The 17,880-nt window shown below is 55.4% G+C and overlaps 2 protein-coding genes across 15 annotated transcripts; one reads left to right on the top strand and one right to left on the bottom strand.

Moving 5' to 3' along the window:
- The first annotated feature begins 3,278 nt into the window (after positions 1–3,278).
- On the top strand, positions 3,279–17,160 carry CATSPER1 (cation channel sperm associated 1). 14 transcript variants are annotated; one of them, XM_070565538.1, is made up of 17 exons: positions 3,281–3,324; positions 3,480–3,565; positions 3,761–3,850; positions 4,232–4,378; positions 4,684–4,747; positions 5,769–5,981; positions 6,704–6,817; positions 7,002–7,155; positions 7,448–7,539; positions 7,668–7,811; positions 7,970–8,033; positions 8,194–8,266; positions 8,405–8,465; positions 9,718–9,793; positions 11,629–11,743; positions 11,908–11,973; positions 16,880–17,152. In XM_070565538.1, exons 2-16 carry the CDS (start codon positions 3,530–3,532, stop codon positions 11,932–11,934), a joined length of 1,470 nt encoding a protein of 489 aa, XP_070421639.1. In that variant the 5' UTR covers positions 3,281–3,324; positions 3,480–3,529; the 3' UTR covers positions 11,935–11,973; positions 16,880–17,152. The 14 variants fall into 14 exon arrangements, with proteins under 14 accessions (XP_070421632.1, XP_070421633.1, XP_070421639.1 ...); XM_070565537.1 differs by having other exon boundaries at positions 4,660–4,747; XM_070565539.1 differs by having other exon boundaries at positions 3,295–3,324; positions 3,802–3,850; positions 4,245–4,378.
- Positions 14,685–16,369, bottom strand: CST6 (cystatin E/M). Its single transcript, XM_008533093.2, has 3 exons — positions 15,946–16,369; positions 15,256–15,372; positions 14,685–14,895 (listed from the first exon to the last, which is right to left on the bottom strand). Exons 1-3 carry the CDS (start codon positions 16,189–16,191, stop codon positions 14,809–14,811), a joined length of 450 nt encoding a protein of 149 aa, XP_008531315.1. The 5' UTR covers positions 16,192–16,369; the 3' UTR covers positions 14,685–14,808.
- Positions 17,161–17,880: the final 720 nt, after the last annotated feature.

Raw genomic sequence — 17,880 nt, 5'->3', positions numbered from 1 at the left:
GCAAGAGCAGTAACGCTTGGGGCTGGCCCCGTGGCCGAGTGGTTAAGTTCACATGCTCCACTGCAGGCGGCCCAGTGTTTCGTTGGTTCGAATCCTGGGCGCGGACATGGCACTGCTCATCAAACCACGCTGAGGCAGCGTCCCACATGCCACGACTAGAAGGACCCACAACAAAGAATATGCAACTATGTACCGGGGGGCTTTGGGGAGAAAAAGGAAAAAAATAATAAAAAAAAACAAAGAGCAGTGACGCTTTCGGTGCCAACTCTTGATGGGAACATCATTGGTTCAAATGCCAAGACAACTCTGCCAAGACAGATCTTTTGATTCCAGATATGAAGAAACACTAAATATGGCTTGGCTCTTTGTTTCTTTGTAAAAGCTGTTTGCAGCTGAAAAAAAAATCTCTTGATTATCAGCATCATTTACAAATCTTATAAGTGCTCTGGCATGGCATTTAGTGGTAAAATCTGTTGACTCATCAGCCTGGATAAAGAATCTATTGTTTTCAGTTTATTACCAAAAAAACCCCAAAAAGTTCTTCAGCATCATGTGACATGTCAACAACACGTCAAGTTTCCACTCTGAGAGTAGAACCTTTCCACTTTTTTGTACAGCATTTTTATTTTCTTTCTTTCTTCTCCCTAAAGCCCCCCAGTACATAGTTGTATATTTTAGTTGCGGGTCCTTCTAGTTGTGCTGTGTGGGATGCTGCCTCAGTGTGGCCTGATGAGCGGTGCTAGGTCCGCGCCCAGGATTCGAACCAGCAAAACCCTGGGCCACCGAAGCAGAGCGTGCGAACTTAACCACTTGGCCATGGGCCGGCCCCTTGGTACAGCATCTTGTGCTAGCATTTCACTCACTATGACTTTATATGCTGGCATCATTAGGTTCTCTTTTCTGGATAATAGATTCTGCTGCCAAATAACTTGCTCTTTGAGCCTTTTTACTGAATATAACCTTTAAAATAAAACCTTAATCTGTTTATTTTGAGATACCAATAGATAAAAATTAGCCCATTTACTTGTCCAATGGCTGATTTGCAGCTAAGTTCTTTTCAATTTTGCTGAAGCCATTGCTACATTTGTAAACTGTCATTCTTAATCACTAACCCTACCAGATTTGTTCCTAGTCTTAAGCTCCTCCTGTTTCGTTTCACACTTCATCATAAAAAATCACCACATTGGACCATTAGACACATTTGTAAGACACAATCGCTGATAAGATACATGATAGAATGGCATAAAAATAACTAAACAAGAAACTTGCAAAAAAATACAAAATCCTGCTGAAATTCACTTCTAACCTGCACGATTTATGCCTCAGAGCGTATACAGCCACAGCAGCTGCATCAGAGCATGTAAAAATTATTTCTTTACAAGGAAAATTTCCTCTGATTTTCTAACACACCAGAAAGTTTATTTGCTCCCGTCAGTCAGTCGTCAGTGCCGGCTGATGCGGAGGGATGGGGAGGTCGCTCAGGAAGGCAAGGCTGACGTCATCAGTCTTTCCCTCCGCCCTTCCAGGCAATGCAGTGTTCGCAAATGATCAACAGACTTCCTGATGTCACGTTGAAAACTGAGAAAGGACTCACCAGTGAACACTGCGCGCTGCCAGAGGGGGATGAACAACCTCTAAAGCTTTCTGGGCTGCTCGGTTACCGTCTATCACTAAAACCGCTGGCGTCGCACAGCACGTGAAGTCCAAAAGTAATGCTGCTTTTGTTTTCTTTCAATCACAGTACAGGATCCCTGGCCTAGAAACATCTCAAGGCCAATTCTGTGGTTCCACAGAGCGCTTGTTGAAAACTCTGCCCCAGGGTGTCGACCCCGTATGTTCGCTGTAGCCACGCTCTAGCCCATAGCAAGAGGGGAAGCGGGTTCATAGTCCCAGTGTTTTAAGTCCAAGACCCGGAAGTCCTCACGTTGCTTCTGCTCGCACCCTTCGGCCACACCTGGATGCAAGATACACTGGGAAATGTAATCCCTAGCTGGGAGGCCACGTGCCCAGGAAGAAGAGAACGGCTTCAGAGAACAACTAGCAGTCCTACCACACACTCCTCCCTTGTCAGCTGCAGACACTGAGTTCCTCGAGGACAGGGGCTGTGTCTCTGTCAGCACTGGGAACCTGGTGCACAGTGCCACTATAGACTTGGCTGTGACCAAGCACTCGGGACGCAGCCAGAGTCAAAGGAGTGACCTGTAAGCTTCCAGAAGAGGTGCGCTGGGCACGAATGAAGTCCGTGTACAGGAAAAGCTCTGCAGTGAACTTCAGCAGGAAGACAGGACGGCATGGTGGTTAGGGGGACAGACTTTGGAGTTAGTGCTGATTTTTAAGTTTTTGTTCATTGAGCAGCTCATTTATTCTCTCTGAGCCACAGCACCTTCCTCTGTAAAATGCGGGTGATAATATCCACCACGTGGGGTTATTGTGAGGATTAAATAGGTCCTCAATCAATAATAGCTGTTAGTTTTTAGTAATAACCCAAGAGGGGGGTTTCTATCCCTGTCAATGATCAAGCAGAGAATAATAATATTATTGGTAATAATACCAATTAGCGTTTATTGTGCTGTTAGTATCAGTTTTACAGATCTTCAGTTTTTCTTTTTTTAAAGATTGCCACCTAACCTAACAAATGTTGCCAATCTTCTCTTTTTTTTCTTTCCTTTTTTTCCTTCTTCTTCTCCCCAAAGCCCCAGCCCCGACCCCAGTACATGGTTGTACATCCTAGTTGTGAGTGTCTCTGGTAGCGGGACGCTATCTCAGCATGGCCTGATGAGCAGTGCCATGTTCGCACCCAGGATCTAAACCCACGAAACCCCGGGCCACTGAAGATCTTCACTTTTTTGATCCTATGAGGTAGGTGTTATTATCTCCATTTTATAGAGGAGGAAAGTGAGGCATAGGAAGATTAAGCCACTAGCCCAAGGCCACACACCTACTTACAGTAGAGAGTCAGGCAGCACCCCAGAGCCAACTGGTGTCTGAGGAGGATGGGAGACTGGGCCACTTGGCGCCTTAAAGTTCTTTCCAACAAGAGGGCTAAGGCAGCTGCTGGGGCCTATGGTGTCACCCTGGACTTCTACATCCAGCTTTGCCATTGACCTGCTGGGTTGCCTTGGGCCCGTCAAGAAAATTTCCTAACCTCAGTTTCCTTATTTTTTCAATGAAGACGTTAGACACAGTATCCTTGATTCCGCACTGTAACCCAGGAAGAGGCATTTGGGAATTAGGCCTGGGAAGGGGCCTGCTGGTGACATCATAGAGGGGAGAATTCCGTAAGAAGAGTCGGGCTTTCCTAGAAGCCCCAGGGCCACGGCCTAGGTGAGCAGGGCAATCTAGGAAGCGGCCTGCTGGGCCCACGTCTTGAGCTCTCCTCGTTCCAGGGTTCCTAGCATAGTCATAGATCAACCCTCGATGGCTGGAAAGGCTCACAATGAGGCAGACATCAGTGACTTGGATATGCTTTCTCGCCCCAGCTCATCAACCCCACACCACAGGCCAGGCCATAGTGGAGGCCACAACCTTCATGAATCCCATCCCCACAGTGTGTCCCATCACCATGGTGAGTCCCACCTTCATGACATATCCCATCATCCTGGTGGATCTCACCACCTTGGTGACTCCCCAGACTTCAAAGACAATGCCTTCTCCCGCCATTCCCACCACTCTCCCCACCCTCCCCACTCTCCTCACACCCCCCACCATGGAGAGGCCCACCATCATGGTAGAGCCCACTACCCCACAACCCTTGTCCTAGAGCCTTCCCATGGTGCTCATGGTGCTCATTCTTATGGTGAGGACCACTTTGATGATGAGCATCACCATGGTAGCAGGAGAGTCCAGCATGGTGAGTCCTACCACCATGGGGGACCCCACCGGGGTGAGTCCTACCACCATGGGGGACCCCACCGGGGTGAGTCCTACCACCATGGGGGACCCCACCGGGGTGAGTCCTACCACCGTAGGGGACCCCACCGGGGTGAGTCCTACCACCGTGGGAGATCCCACCGTGGTGAGCCCCACCACCGTGGGGGGCCGCACCACCATGGTGAGCCCCACCTCCGTTGGGGGCCCCACCACTATGGTGGGTCCCATCTCCATGCGAACCCCCTCCACCATGGTGAATCCTACCACCGTGGAGGCCCCCATCACCATAGTGAGGCCTATCACCATGGTGGGCCCCATCATGATGTTGCTCACCACCACGGCGGGCACTCTCCTCATGAAGCCGACCACCACAGAAGGCCTCTTCATCATGGAGAGGCCTATTCCCACCATTCCTACGTGGAGCCCTACCATGATGACATACCTGGCTACATTAGTGAGCACCACCGTGGCCACCACGATGAGCACCACCACAAGGAGCACCACCACGGTGAGCACCACCACGGTGAGCACCACCACGGCCACCATGGCGAGCACCAGCACAGGGAGCATCACCACGGTGCACATCCACATGATTATCTCCAAGGCGATCACCACTATGGGGTGCACCATCATGGTGGCTCTGAAGTCTTTGGCCCACACAAGTCCTACAGCATGGCCAGAGCCTCCCTCGACTCCACCCATTCTTATGCATCAGCCCGCCAACCGAGCATAGGACACATACAGAACTTGATGCGTTCCCGCAGTATGATTCATATACCGGGCGCACAGGTCTCCAGCAAAGTCCATCCTCAGGATTCTTCCTCTAAATCCTCGGAAAGCTGGGCCGAAGAAGATGAGCAATTTCAGAAGCGCAAAGGTGAGTCTTTGCTCACCGTCCTCCCCCTCCCCCCGCAAATCCCACTGCCTGGCCCAGATTCCAGACCTAACCGGGCCCTGCACTGAACATCCACAGGTCACATGGCTTAACTCTCCTCTGCGTGTCTATTCCAATGGCTACTCGCTCCCCTGACTGCTCATCATCCAAACTTTTCTTCCTTGAGCTGTGCACCTCTTCGGGGGTTGGTTTGTTCATTTGGTCATTGCTTCACGGCTTCACACATTCACTTCTCGAACATTTCCTCTTGTCTAATACGGGGCCTGGCCTGCCTGGGCCCTGGAAGCACAGGAAACGCAAACCCTGTCCTCAGGGAGTTCCAAGGCTGGGGGTGGACACTTAAGCCACCAATTCCAGACCCCCCAACGGTGGGGGCCTATCCTCCCTATCAGAACAGTTACCACTGTGGATTCTATTTGTCCACATTTCCCCCACTAAACTGTAAGCCTCTTGAGGACAGAGACCGGGAATGAGTGCCTGAACGAGGGTCTTGTGTGAGGGCAGGGAGGGACCTCGGCTGTTAACACCCAATCCCCCAAACTTAGTCCCTAGTGGTCCACTAAACATGGCAACAGTTTCACGAACATCAGAGAGGGATAGGTGTCTAACTGGATGGGGTAGGGAAGGGTAGCCAAGAGGAGGAGACGTTTCAGCACAATCCTAAAGGGAGAGGGAGAGTTCACCATGCGGGTGCAGTGGAGAGGAGGGGCGGGTTTTCCGAGTGTAAGTTGACATGTGTGTAAAGAGAGGCATGGAGGTGTAGGAGCCTGAGCCCTCGTGATGTGCTCAAGAAGCCCCTAAACCCCAAACAGGTTGGCACCTGCCATGGAAGGGGTCAGGCCTGTGGCCCCAATACCAGCACAGGACTAGCATAGCGGCACCTTAGGGAGTGAATGGCAAGCAAGCAGACAGTCGTGAAGATGAACCCTGACCCAGCCTGGGAGGGTGCCAGGATCCCCATGCCCACTTCCCACACAGACTTGACCTTCTGGCTCCCTTACAGCTGGCCGTACCCAGCGGCCCCACAAGAAGCTGCACACCTTGTACCTCTGCTATTGGTTGTGGGAAAAATTAAGCTACTTCATTCAGGACCTCAGGAGAATGCTCAGGAATCTGATTGAGTCCCTGGCCTTCGAAGCCTTCATCTTCCTCGTTGTCTGCCTCAACACCATCATGCTGGTGGTCCAGACCTTCGCTGAAGTTGAGATCCGGGGTGGTAAGAACCAGGGAGCCCTGTTCACGTGGAGAAGGCCGTTGATGTTGTTCCAGCCCTCCTGTGGGCCTTAACCAGTGCTAGGAGATTTATATAACTTATTTGATCCTCACCTTTGGGAAGTAGACGAAATCACCAAGCATTGGAGATGAGGTTCAGAGAGATCGCTGAGGTCAACCAGCCAGCCGGAGACAGAAAGGCCCCCTAAACTGAAGGATGTGCTTGTCATTTGGGGCTACAGCCACCAGATGGCGCATCTGTTCTAAATATGCGGCCCTGCGCCGGGAGCGTGCCCTGAACCCAGGTTTACCAGGAGGGCCTGGAGACCGGGAGGAGGCTGCCCTGGGGTGAGAGCGGAAAACCTGGAAAGGCAGCCAGCAACACCTCGGGGAGCAGGATGCAGGAAAGGACCTGCCACAGAGCACGTAAACTAAGGAGAGAGGAAGAACGGCTGATGTTTCTTTCGTGCTCGCGGTTTTAGGCTCCCTTCTAAGCACTTTACTGTGTTAAATGCATTTAATGCTTATGAACTCTCTATCAGGTAGGCTGCATTGTCGCTGTTTTACAGGCAAGAAAACTGAGGCACAGAGCAGTTAGGACACACAGCCATTAGAGCAGAGCCAGGTTCTCCCTAAATGGCTGTGTGTGAGGTTCTAGTGGAGAGGAGGAGAGAGGGGCCAAGGTTGCTGGGGATGGTCCTGAGCAAGCCCCTGGTGTCCCCGCAGAGTGGTACTTCATGGCCTTGGACTCCATTTTCCTCTGCATCTACGTGGTGGAAGCTCTGCTCAAGATCATGGCTCTGGGCGTCAATTATTTTTATAACTCCTGGAACAATCTGGGTGGGTGACGATGTGGCCTCTGTGTGTGTGTGTGTGTGTGTCTAGTGGGAGCCACTGCATTGCCTAGGGGAAGCTGAAGACAAAAGGGGACAGGGACAGAAGGTGTTGGCGCTGGGAGGACTGTGGGTCTGGGCCAGCAGCCTGGCAGGAACCTGTCACACCCAGGCCCCCCTGCGCCCCCCAGATTTCTTCATCATGGTCATGGCGGTGCTGGACTTCATGCTCATGCAGCTCAACTACCTCTCCTCACGCACCTTCTACCACCAAAGCTTTCGAATCTTCAAGGTCTTCAAGAGCCTGCGGGCCCTGAGGGCCATCCGGGTCCTGCGGAGGCTCAGGTCAGCCGGCCACAGCCGCCTACCCTGATGTGGGGACTCTGAAGGAAGTGGGGACACAGGCCTGCACTCCCAGGGGATCTGCTTTGCCCTGCTCAAGGGATGGGACTGATCAGCCCACTGGTCAGTCTCCTGCCATCGCTAGGATCAACCTCTTCGTTTTCCAGAGAGGGGTTGGGACTCCTCCCAGGTCACTAGCAAATCAGGGACTTCCTGCCCTCAGTGTCAGCTCTGGCTTCTGGGCACAGAGCACCCCCACTGCTGATCCAGTCTCCCTGCCCATCTCTGTCCACAGCTTCCTGACCAGCCTCCAGGAAGTGACCGGGACCCTGGCCCGGTCCCTGCCGTCCATCACTGCCATCCTCATCCTCATGTTTACCTGCCTCTGTATCCTGTGCTGTGGGGGCTGGCGTGGGAGCCTGCGGGGCTGCCGTAGAAAGGGTTGGGGGGAAGCAACCGGGAGCGGGGGTGGGGGGCTAGGCCCCTGTGAGCCTGGCTTGGCCCTGAACGGCCAGTCCTCTTCTCTGTGGTGCTGCGAGCCTTGTTCCGCCAGTCTGACCCCAAGCGCTTCCAGAACATCTTCACGACCATATTCACCCTCTTTACCCTGCTCACCCTGGACGACTGGTCCCTCATCTACCTGGATAGCCGGGCCCAGGGTGCGGCAGGCCCCAGGCCGGGTGGAGGGCAGGGGGCTGGCTGGGCAGGCAGACCCTGAGGGCTCAGCTCCCCCATCTGCAAAGTGGGGCTTCTGATGCTTGCTGCCCGGGTGAGGGCCGGCAAGGAACTCACAGTTCGAACAACCCCCTCTGTCCAGGCGCCTGGCACATCATCCCCATCCTCATGATTTACATCATCATCCAATACTTCATCTTCCTCAAGTGAGAACCCCGCCCCTGCTCTGCTTTGCCCCACCACCTAAACCCAGGGCGCCCCCTCCCCAGCCCTCTCCCCTTGGTCATGCCACGATGAGGCCAGAGGAGGGTGCAGGGCCTCTCCTACAGCCTCCTCATTGAGAGTACCCTACTGTCCCCCCCAAAGCCTGGTGATTGCTGTCCTGGTGGACAACTTCCAGATGGCACTGCTCAGAGGCCTGGAGAAAGTGAAGCAGGAGGTACTGAGTGGGGCAGGGCAGGTGGACCAATCCGAGAGACACGAGGAGGGAGGCACGGAGGTTGGAGGGGAGGGAGGAGGATGCTCCAGGGATGGGCAGGCCTGGGACTCTGGCAGGACCGAGGCCTCTTCTTCCCAGAGGGCCGCCTGGATCCATGAGAAGCTGCTGGATGACTCACTGACAGAGCTCCGCAAAGCAGGTACCGCCCGCCCTCCTGCCACAATCAGACACGCAATTCCAGGCTCGGGTTTAGAGTCTTAGAGCCAGAAACTCAAGAGAACTTTCAGAGTTTAGAACTTTGGTCCACAGAGCTCTGAGACAATCCTCCAAAGACCACTTAAACTGATCGTCAGTTCTCGAAAGACCCATTTGCAAAATGACTAATTAGCCCAATTAGGATTCACCGAACACCTGTTTCTATTAATAACTCATAAAGTTTATAGCCGTTGGTCTGACATGGGATGGTTTCAACTGCCTTTTTTTGAGGGCTTTGTTAAGGTGTTATACATACTTGTCTGGAGTCGCTCAAAGTGGCTTGAGAGGCTACAACAATGAGTTTCCCACCCCTGTTCATTTTTACACACCTGACTTTCCGGGTGAATTGATTTTGAGCCAGTTGCTTGCTTCCTGCTTAAAGATCTTCAGAACTTTAGAATCCAGAATTCCACTCTTAGGATCATCAACACCAGAGAACTAAGGATCATCAGGGTCACCTGGTCCCTCACGTGCCCTCTCCACTGGGGACAGATACTCAGTGCAAAAAAGCTTAAGCAAAAAGCAGACTTAATTGGCTCAAATTACGTAGCAAATTGAGGGCGTGTGGGCTTTCAGGAAAGGCTTGATCCAGGACTCAATGATGGATGGCATTTGGTCTCCTTCCCTCTGTCTGCTCTGTAGCCCTCTGCGTGGTTTTGTGCTTAGGGTGGCTCTTCCCTTGGGGTGGGGAAATGGCCACCTGCAACTCTAGTCCCAGATCCTCCCAGTTTAGCCATCCCTAGCACTCCAGTAGAGAGATCCTCTTCTTCAGCAGTTCCAACAAAGTCCCAGAAATGAGTATCCTTTACTCCCATTGATCACCTGCCTATTTCTGAACCAATCACTGTAGCCAAAAGTACAGGCTGTTTGGATCGGCCTTGGAGTCACAGGTCCTTGGAGCTGGGAAGTGGAGTTAACCCCAGTTAGACAACATGGACCAAAAAGGGAGGGGGGTAGTTCCTCAGGAACACTGGGAGACTTTTACCAGAAGAAGAGGGAATGGATTGTGGACAAACAACAAACAAACAAAACTGCTACATGCTCCATGCCCGGAGAAGCAATCTCTTTGGGGGCATCCTGGACAAAAACTCCTTTTGAATTTCAAACCCAGTTTGAATATCTCCATGCCATACGAGGTTTCCTCCATCCACTCCCAATCCAGGCGTCTTCCTGACCTCCCCCTTCTTTACATGCAGAGCCTGTAGAGGAGATGAGTGAACACACCAAACAGAAGCAGCTCATGGAGAAGAAATTTGGGACCATGACTGAGAAGTAAGGAGATGCGAAGGGAGGGGAGGCCTCTGGTCTAAGGGGAGAGGTCTGCGGGCCTGACCCATGGGCCAGTAGGGAAAGGGACATTGCCCAACACTCCAGAAGGGGGCGCAGAGTGCCAAGGCTCATGTAGAGCTGTGGGTGGGTCATGAAGACCACGAGAGGCTTCTACTCATCCAGCGTTATCTTGTGCTACCAAGAGAATCCCACCAACAGCACCTAAAGGGCCGTGAGAGCCCCTCTGAGGCCAAGGGCTAAGGGCAGGGGCAGCCGACGGGACCTGGAAGAGCAGTGATTCTGCTCATGTTTTTACTCAAGAAGCATCCCTGACGCCTGCTCTGGGCCGGGCCCTCTGAGGACTTCAGGGACTCCAGGAGGACACAGACTAGCCCCTGCCAGGAGGGCCCCACATTTAAAGCCCTGTGCTGGCCAGGGAGCGTGGGTGGACTTCAGCTAGGTGGAGGGATGAGGAGGGTGGTCAGGGAGAAGCTTGGGTAAAGGCCTGGAAGGCAGATGGGCAACACTCCATTCCTGTTGACTTGAGTGGCCAAGGGGATGCCCGGGGACTCGTGGGGACTTGTGGCTATCCTCACTACTGGGGGACCTGGGCTCCTGCTGCCTGGCTTTCAGGCCTGGAGCCCCAGAGAGCCTTCTCTCTGAAAGCTGGGCCCCACCCCACCACGTCCTGACTAGCTCCAAACCAGTGAACAGGGCTGCCTGACTGCCACCATCCTCGGGCTCTCCGCACCCATGATGGAGCCCAAGCCCCAGAGGCCCTCCGTGATCACGTGGCAGCCACCACCTCGTGCATCCTTGCCCTACCCACACAGTTTCCCAAGTGTAGCACATACCTCTCCACCCCCGGGCCTTTGCCCACACTGTTCTCTCTGCCTGGAATATTCTCTGGCTGCCAATGCCAGGCTCAAGTGACCTAGAGTTGGGAGAGCTGAGTTCTAATCCTGCTTGCTTCACCTCCTGGCCACTCTCCCGTCCACCTCCACGTGCTTGCTTGTTGGCCACTGGCCTAGTCTAGGCCCTTGCTGCCTCTGTGATACTTTCCTTGGGGTTTCTTGGCCTCCAAACTCTTCCCCACTGGTCCACCTCCACCAAGAGTGGTTTCTGGTTTTTTGAGGTGGTGGTCGTGGTTGGTTTTTATCACAAGTGTTAACACACTTGGCTTGCTGTCCTGACTCTGCCACAGAGTTTCTCTGTTTCTTGTTCATTTCCATGTCCTCAGAGCACCTCGTAGTCTTAATTGATTTCAGTGTTATTTGATGGATGGATTGAGAAGACAGGCGGGCAGTGAAGGAGTTAATGAATGGGTAGTCACTGGGTGTGGCTGGGGATGTGGGTGGATGACCGACTGCACAGCATGGTGAAGGGGTGGGGAGTCCAGGGAAGAGCAGGCCGATGGAGGGATAGGTGAGCGAGTGAAAGGCTGGGGTGGTTGGACGGGTGAGTGAATGACGAGGTAGATGGGTGGATGGATGGGTGAGTGGTTGAGCGGCTGCACAGAGAGGTATGGCGTAATCGGAGGGGCAAGCAGATGGGTGGATGGATGGAAGGATGGATGGTTGGGAGGGTAAACAATGAATTGTCAGAATTCTCTGTGGTACAGGCAGACACGGTAGCTTTTTAATATGTGGAAAAGGACACATGCCACAAAAGGCCACACTCAGAAAAGTGACGCCATGGCTGGGAATGGAGGTGTAGGGTGATGAAAATGTGTGGGTGAGGTGAGCAAGAAAGAAGAGCCATCGCGGGGCTCTGGGGGCCCAGCAGGCCCCGCCAGGCAGGTCGGCCCAGCCCCACCTCTGCTCCCCTCCCTCTCCCAGGCAGCAAGAGGTCCTCTTCCACTTTCTGCAGCTGGTGGCCGGGGTGGAACATTATCAGCAGAAATTCCGCTCCCAGGCATCCGTCATTGACGAGATTGTCGACACTACTTTTGAGGTGAAGCGGCCAGGACAGAGGGGAGGGGCCAGAGGGGGGAGGACACTGGAAGGCCAGCTTTGGGGGGCTCGTACCCAGAACTGGCCCTGAGTAACAGTCACACGGGCATCCGGGAAGGCAGAGGCTGGCACTGTTTCAGTCACCCCCCCATCCCACCTCTGCAGGCCGGAGAAGAGGACTTCCGGAAGTGACCCCTGGGGAGGGACACCGGATGCAGACTTCAACCTCTGGCAAGTTTCCCACCAGAGTAGGTCAGGACAAGTGCCCAAATCTTCTGGAATGGTCATCGGGACTGCAGGGCTGGGCCCCAACAGTTTTAAAACCCCAGGTGGCTCTGTGTCCTCACTGGCTAGGCCAAGGCACAGGGCAGGGGGACTTGTGTGTATGCACACGTGTGTGTGCACACTCAAGTGTGTGTGCCTGAGTGTTGCATATGAAAGGCGCTGTTCTTGGAGCCCCTCTAGCCCCGCCAGGGCCCGGCCTCCTAGCACTGCATTAGCCACAGCCAGAGGGGTGACGTGGAAAGTGGCCCAGCTCAGTGCTGGAGGGGGCAGCGGACAGGCCCCCTGCTTTGGGGAGGAGGGCATGTCTGGCCCAGAAGTTGAAAGAAAAAGAACAGGCTGGAACAGCCCACTGTTGTCGGGGCCTGGGGGACCAGTAGGCTCTGGAAACCCGGGCTCTGAGCCCAGGAACTTGGCCTACCAGGCCCCTCAGCATCCAGTATAAGGATATCATGAACCCAGAGATCAGAGGTCATTTCCGAATCCTGTCCCGCCAGGAGTCACACTAAAGGGCCTCAGTGGAGGCGGTGAGAGCAGAGGCTGCTCAAGTCCTTCTGGTTTCGGGGTTACGGTGGGGGTGGGGGCGGGGTGGGGACATGGGTCAGGGTGTGTGGAATGGAGGGGGTGCTGTTAGAGGAACTTTGACGAGGCTCACAGTTGTTCCCATCCTTTCATGATTCCCCCTCACCTGGATGCCCAGAGCCCCTGTCCCCACAGCTGGGGGTGGCAACAGGGTACTGACCCAGGTCCCAAGTGCCTGGGCCTGTGCTGGGTGCTGGAGACCTATGACTGAGTCAAGTTCAGCCCAACCCTGGCCATGGGGGCTCCCCATCCAGAGGGGGTCTTCCACCGTCTACAACACGCCCCTCGCCTCCTCACTTCTAGTAGAGTGAAGCCAGCGTGCAGTGCAGGCTGCAGAGAGTTAGGACTGGGACTCGGGAGTTGGGGCTGGGGAGTGACTGGCAGTTTTGCCAGCTGTCCCCTACCCCTAGGCTGGGCCAGACAGTGGTGAAGCCTCCGGGCCCCAGGACGGAAGCAGCACACCCCCCCGCCCGGCCTAGCTGACGGCGCTGGCTGGCCCTGGGCCCAGGGATAGACTGCAGAGGAAATGCCATCTTGGATTGGGGCACAGATTCCGGGGTGGAGAGGCCACCTGGCGGATATCTCCAGGCCTCGCCTTACCCCACCACCTCACACATTCATTCAACAAGCATTTCCTCCCACCTACCCAGTGCCAGCCCCATGCTGGAGGCTCCTGCTCCGTGGCACCCTGGAGCCCTTCCAAACAGCAGCCCCACCGCCCGGCCCTGGGCCGTCTGAGCCGCCAAATCTGACAGGCCTGAGCGGAAGCAGGACTGGAGTTTCCCCTGCATTCCTCACTCCTGTCAGACACAGCCCCTCACTCCTCAGACTTCCACGTGAGTCGAGTCTACTTTCCACGTCTCCACCGCCACCCCAGTGTGGCCTCCGAGGGCGGAGGGCAGGGCCTGGGAGCTGGGGCCCTTCCTCATTAGGTCCCAGCACTGGGCAGGAGACCAGACAGGCACAAGCGGGGTGTCAGGCCTTGCCTGGAGGGGCAGTGGGCAGGGGCGCTCTCCAGAGCCACCGCGGTTCTGCCTGCCTGGGCCTGGTGGTGCCCACACCTTGTGTTCCCAAGGGATCCTGTGACTGCCTGTCCTGTCCCAGGTGTGGGACAGCTCTGGGTGGGGCATGTGGGCCTCTGGGGTTGTGTGTTTGGGGGTCTGTGAATACATCTCCAGGCTGTGCCTCTGGGACAGAGGTGTTGTTTCTGCGTGTTTGTGTCTATGCTTCTGGGTTGCCAGGTTGTGTGTGTCTGTGTTTTTCTAGATATGTCTGTGGTGTCTGGGAGCATCTGAGTGTGCATTGTGGGTTTCTGTATGTGTGTGTCTGGTGTGTTGAGGAGTTCTGGGGGGGTGAGTGTGTACAGCAAAGATGAATTGCAGCCACAAATCCAGGTGTACAAAAAACGTTGCAAAACTGTTTTCTTTAAATGACATTAAATTGCATCTGTCCCCTCATCCCTCCTGTGGACAGTGGATTTGCCATTGGTCCCCTTGGCGCTCCCTCTCCAGCCCCTTCCAGGGGTCTTGCCCAGGGCAAAGCATTGGGAAGTCCCTCTGGTGTGTGGCCCACAGTGTGTACTTGAGAACCACTGTCCCAGTCCTCATGGTCTCTTGGCTGCAGGTGCTCTGCCATCTCTGGGCCACATGTGGGTATAGGCATCTCCCAGGCTGGGAGCTCAGTGGCCTGGGGCCTGGCTGGCTGAACCCACTTGTACCACTGAGCAGTCGTGGGAGCTGAGAGGGAGCCACGCTCAGGCGCTCCGCAGAGTATCCCCACCGCCTACCCCTTTCCAGTGCTGGGGCAGCCCTGTCCTATAACTTTGTCTCCCACCCCTTAATTCTGAGGATACGTGGAGGCTCTGGAGGTTTGTTCCTCTGTGTTTGTGATGCTGGAGTGTTTAGGGGACTCTGGATTTGGGGGCGGAGCTTTGCACCCTCAGCACTTTCTGGGCTGGGACAGCAGAAACTCAGCTGGGGGTGGGACGGGCGCCCCGGCAGCTGGGGGCAGGAGGAGCTGCCAGCAGTGGGAGTGGAGGACGGGAGAGGAGCAGGAGTGAAGCACTCAGAAGAGACCCATTCAAGAAGTGGTGTTAGCAATTTATTGCCACAGATGTGGCCCAGGGACCTGAAGTGCCCTCCAGCGAGATGCCCGTTTCTGCCTGGTCCCGCCTGCTCCCTCCCACTCCCACGCCGCAGGGGTCTACTGCATGGGCACGCAGTCATGCTTTAGAAGGCTGGAGGTGTTCTGCCAGGGTACCACGAGCACCTCAAAGTCGCAGCGCAGCTTCTGCAGATAGAGCGTGGGGAAAGGAGGAGAGGTGAGCCCAGCTGAGGCCCGACTCCTCCCAACAGTCAGCCCTCTGTCGTAACAGTGCCTGCGACTACGCTCCGGAGCATGAGAGGGGCAGTCACTGGTCCAAGGGACATCGAGTCAGAGGGCCAAGACTAGATCCCAGATCTTTCTAGCCAGCACCCTCACTCCAGGGGGAAGCCCCAGTTTCCTCCTCTCTGCGCCCCACCCTGGCCTGAGTCATCCAGAAGGCAGGGACAGGTTCAGCCAGACATCAGCCTGGCCAGCCAGACCAGTTCAGGCTGGACACCCAGAGGTCTCGGGGGCTGCGCAGGGGTGTGGGGGGGGGGCTGTTACCTCCTGCTGCTCTCCCACAGCCAGAGGGCAGGTGGTGAGGTCTCCAGCCATAGTGTTCTTCCTGCAGGCTGTGCTCGCCATCTCCAGGGTCAGGTAGTACTTGACACCAGCCACCAGCTGAGACGGAGGCAGGGGCATGTCAGGGGTGCCAGCAGACAACCCTTGAGCCGGACCTCCCCTCTCTCCACACCCTCCCATCTCCCATTCCCTTCCCCCTGGACACATTCAACATGCTGGCCTTGGGCTTCAGACTTGGGAAGCTGGGGGTGGGGGGGGGGCGGGGGGATGCTGGTGGGGAGCCCTGGGGAGAGAGGCAGAGGCCTGGGAGGTTGAGACCCAGGGGCGCATGTGGTCCTGAAGCCCACTGCCCCATCTCCCTCACCGCCTCTCCCTCCCCACCCCTCCTCTCCCCTCCCCACCCATCAGAGAAGAGACCACTGTGAAGCTAGTGACGTAGCTGTGCACGCTCAGGGTTGGATCCTGTCTATTTGAAATTTAGATCTTTTGTTCATTGTGAATTTTGGCATTAATTCGATTTTTTAAAATATAGTGTATCAACTATTACCCTGATTACTCTCCTGGCGCCCCCTTACTCTACCGCTGGACCGAGCACCTCCCTGGCCTCACCCTGGGGGGCCCTGCGCTCCCCTCTGCTCCCCTCTCGGCCCCTGGCCCCTGGCCCCGCCGCACCTGGCTCTGCGCCTTGAGGATGTTGGTGTCGCGGAAGTAGTAGATGCTGTTGCTGCCCATGTTGAAGGTGGCCACGGCCATCTGCGCCGCCTTCAGCACCTGCGGGTCGCTGGGCGACAGGTCCCGGCGCTCTCCGACCTTGCGCTCCCCGGGCCGGGCCCGGGCGTCGCGGGGCAGGGCCAGGAGGCAGAGTGCAAGCACGGCCAGGCCAAGCGCCAGCGGGAGGCTGGGACGCGCCATGGTCATCGGTGCCAGGCCAGCGGTCCGCGCGCTTTTACGGCCTTCGCGGCCCCGCCCCGTCCCGCTCCGCCCCGCGGGGCGCCCCCGCCGGCGGGGAGGGACCGCGGGGGCCAGGGGCGGTCCTCGGGGGCCGCCTTCCCAGCGCCCTGGGGGGCAGCGAACAGGCCGGAGCACACCTGAGTGCCGCGATGCTGCCCCGCCCTCCGGAACACACCCAGTCCAGTCCCGTGGGGGAAAAGACAGCGACAGTCCCTAGCAACAAGTGCCATTGGGACAGTTCACGGGAGGCCCATCCGCTGTAAAATACTGACAACAGCTATTAGCAAGCCCTTCCTATGACCACCATTTACTAACTGTGTAACCCTGGAGAAGTTACTTAACCTCTGGCTGCCTCAGTTTCCTCCTCTGTAAAATGGGGTGCAGCGAGGATTCCTTAGGTAAAGTGCTCTCATTAGAGGAGCCGGGCGCTCTGTAAACAGCAGGTCAGTGGGAGACATTGCTGTGCTGAGCCCGTGAGGTTTAACCTCACAACCAGCATGAAGCGGCAATCGGTAATGTTTCCACCTCACAGAGGAGGAAACAGGACACAGAGGGGACAACTGATTTGCCTAAAGACACCAGCTAGTAAAGAGTAAATGGGGGCGCTGGCTTTTGAGCTCGGGCAGTCTAATTCAAATCCGTGTTCTCCAACCAGACGGAGCCCAAAAGATGAGCACTGGCCGGAAGGAAGGGCAGGTATCCTACCAGCTCTGCCATTTACTGACTGGGTCCCTCGACCTCCCAGAGCCTCGGCGTCCTCATCTGAAGAAAAGTGCCAACTCTTGTCTTCAAAGGTTATTCTGACATGAATGGGTCACTCATAGGTAAACTGGACGTGTGCTGGAGGTCCCAGCAAAATAGGCCACTATGACTTTTTTGGAATAATCTGATAATTAATATATTAAAAACTGAATCGAAGTAGTCAACATGGGAAAAGTCTGGATTTTGTTGAGATTCTCTATCTGTGTTTTAGAGTTCAGCCTAGTCTGTACTTTTAATCACATGTTGCTGGGGGAGGCGGGGCCTTTTTCCCCTGAGAGAGTAAGATCTTGTCAGTGCTCAGGGCCTCCAAGGATCTTAACTGGGGCCTGAAGAGGTAGTGGTTAACCGTCCCTGACAAACAGTTGGTATTTAATAAGTGGCAGCTATTAGTATGCTGAATGTTATGAGTAAGCATCCGGCATCTCTCCCCCAATTCCCAGCCTCTCAGAATCCCAGGGCCAGGAAAGGCAGTGCTTTCTCCCAGGGAGATGGGAGCGGAGCGTGGCACTGCCCAGTGCAGCTGCTACCCCACCCCCTCAGCCCAGCTGTGAAAAACAATCTTGGAATTCCAAGGAACTGTCACAAGTTTGTCGTGGGCTCAGGTGTCTGCCTTAAAGGGACAGACCCCAGTTTGTGGGAGAGCTGGAGTGAGCTTGGCTTGATGAGGAGGCCAAGGCCAGGCAGGAACCCCACCCGAGAGAACCCGGGAGAGGGAAGAGGAAGAGGACGCCAGCACAGGGAAAAGTGGGAGCAGCAGCCCCAGGGGGCCGGGAACCTCCTGGGCTCTCCCAGGTCTGCTCTCCTGTCACTTGGAGCTCAGCCATCGCCACACTTACCTCCAACAGCTCCCTGGAAAACTCACCAAGGCCCGGTCTCCGACTCCCTGAGGACCAC

The sequence above is a fragment of the Equus przewalskii genome, chromosome 11, assembly GCF_037783145.1.
Source record: "Equus przewalskii isolate Varuska chromosome 11, EquPr2, whole genome shotgun sequence".
In the NCBI taxonomy this organism is placed as follows: domain Eukaryota; kingdom Metazoa; phylum Chordata; class Mammalia; order Perissodactyla; family Equidae; genus Equus; species Equus przewalskii.
Note: the sequence above shows the minus strand (reverse complement) of the source record. Positions and strands in the feature narration are given on the sequence as shown.

Excerpts from the sequence above, each read along its gene's own strand:
- CATSPER1 (XM_008533116.2), top strand. The coding sequence starts at position 3,418 with ATGGCTGGAAAGGCTCACAATGAGGCAGACATCAGTGACTTGGATATG. Across the intron at positions 8,466-9,717 it reads GACAGAGCTCCGCAAAGCAG|AGCCTGTAGAGGAGATGAGT; the intron begins GTACCGCCCGCC and ends CTTTACATGCAG. Across the intron at positions 9,794-11,628 it reads TTTGGGACCATGACTGAGAA|GCAGCAAGAGGTCCTCTTCC; the intron begins GTAAGGAGATGC and ends TCCCTCTCCCAG.
- CST6 (XM_008533093.2), bottom strand. The coding sequence starts at position 16,191 with ATGACCATGGCGCGTCCCAGCCTCCCGCTGGCGCTTGGCCTGGCCGTG. Across the intron at positions 15,373-15,945 it reads TCCTCAAGGCGCAGAGCCAG|CTGGTGGCTGGTGTCAAGTA; the intron begins GTGCGGCGGGGC and ends CCTCCGTCTCAG. Across the intron at positions 14,896-15,255 it reads CTGTGGGAGAGCAGCAGGAG|AAGCTGCGCTGCGACTTTGA; the intron begins GTAACAGCCCCC and ends CTCTATCTGCAG.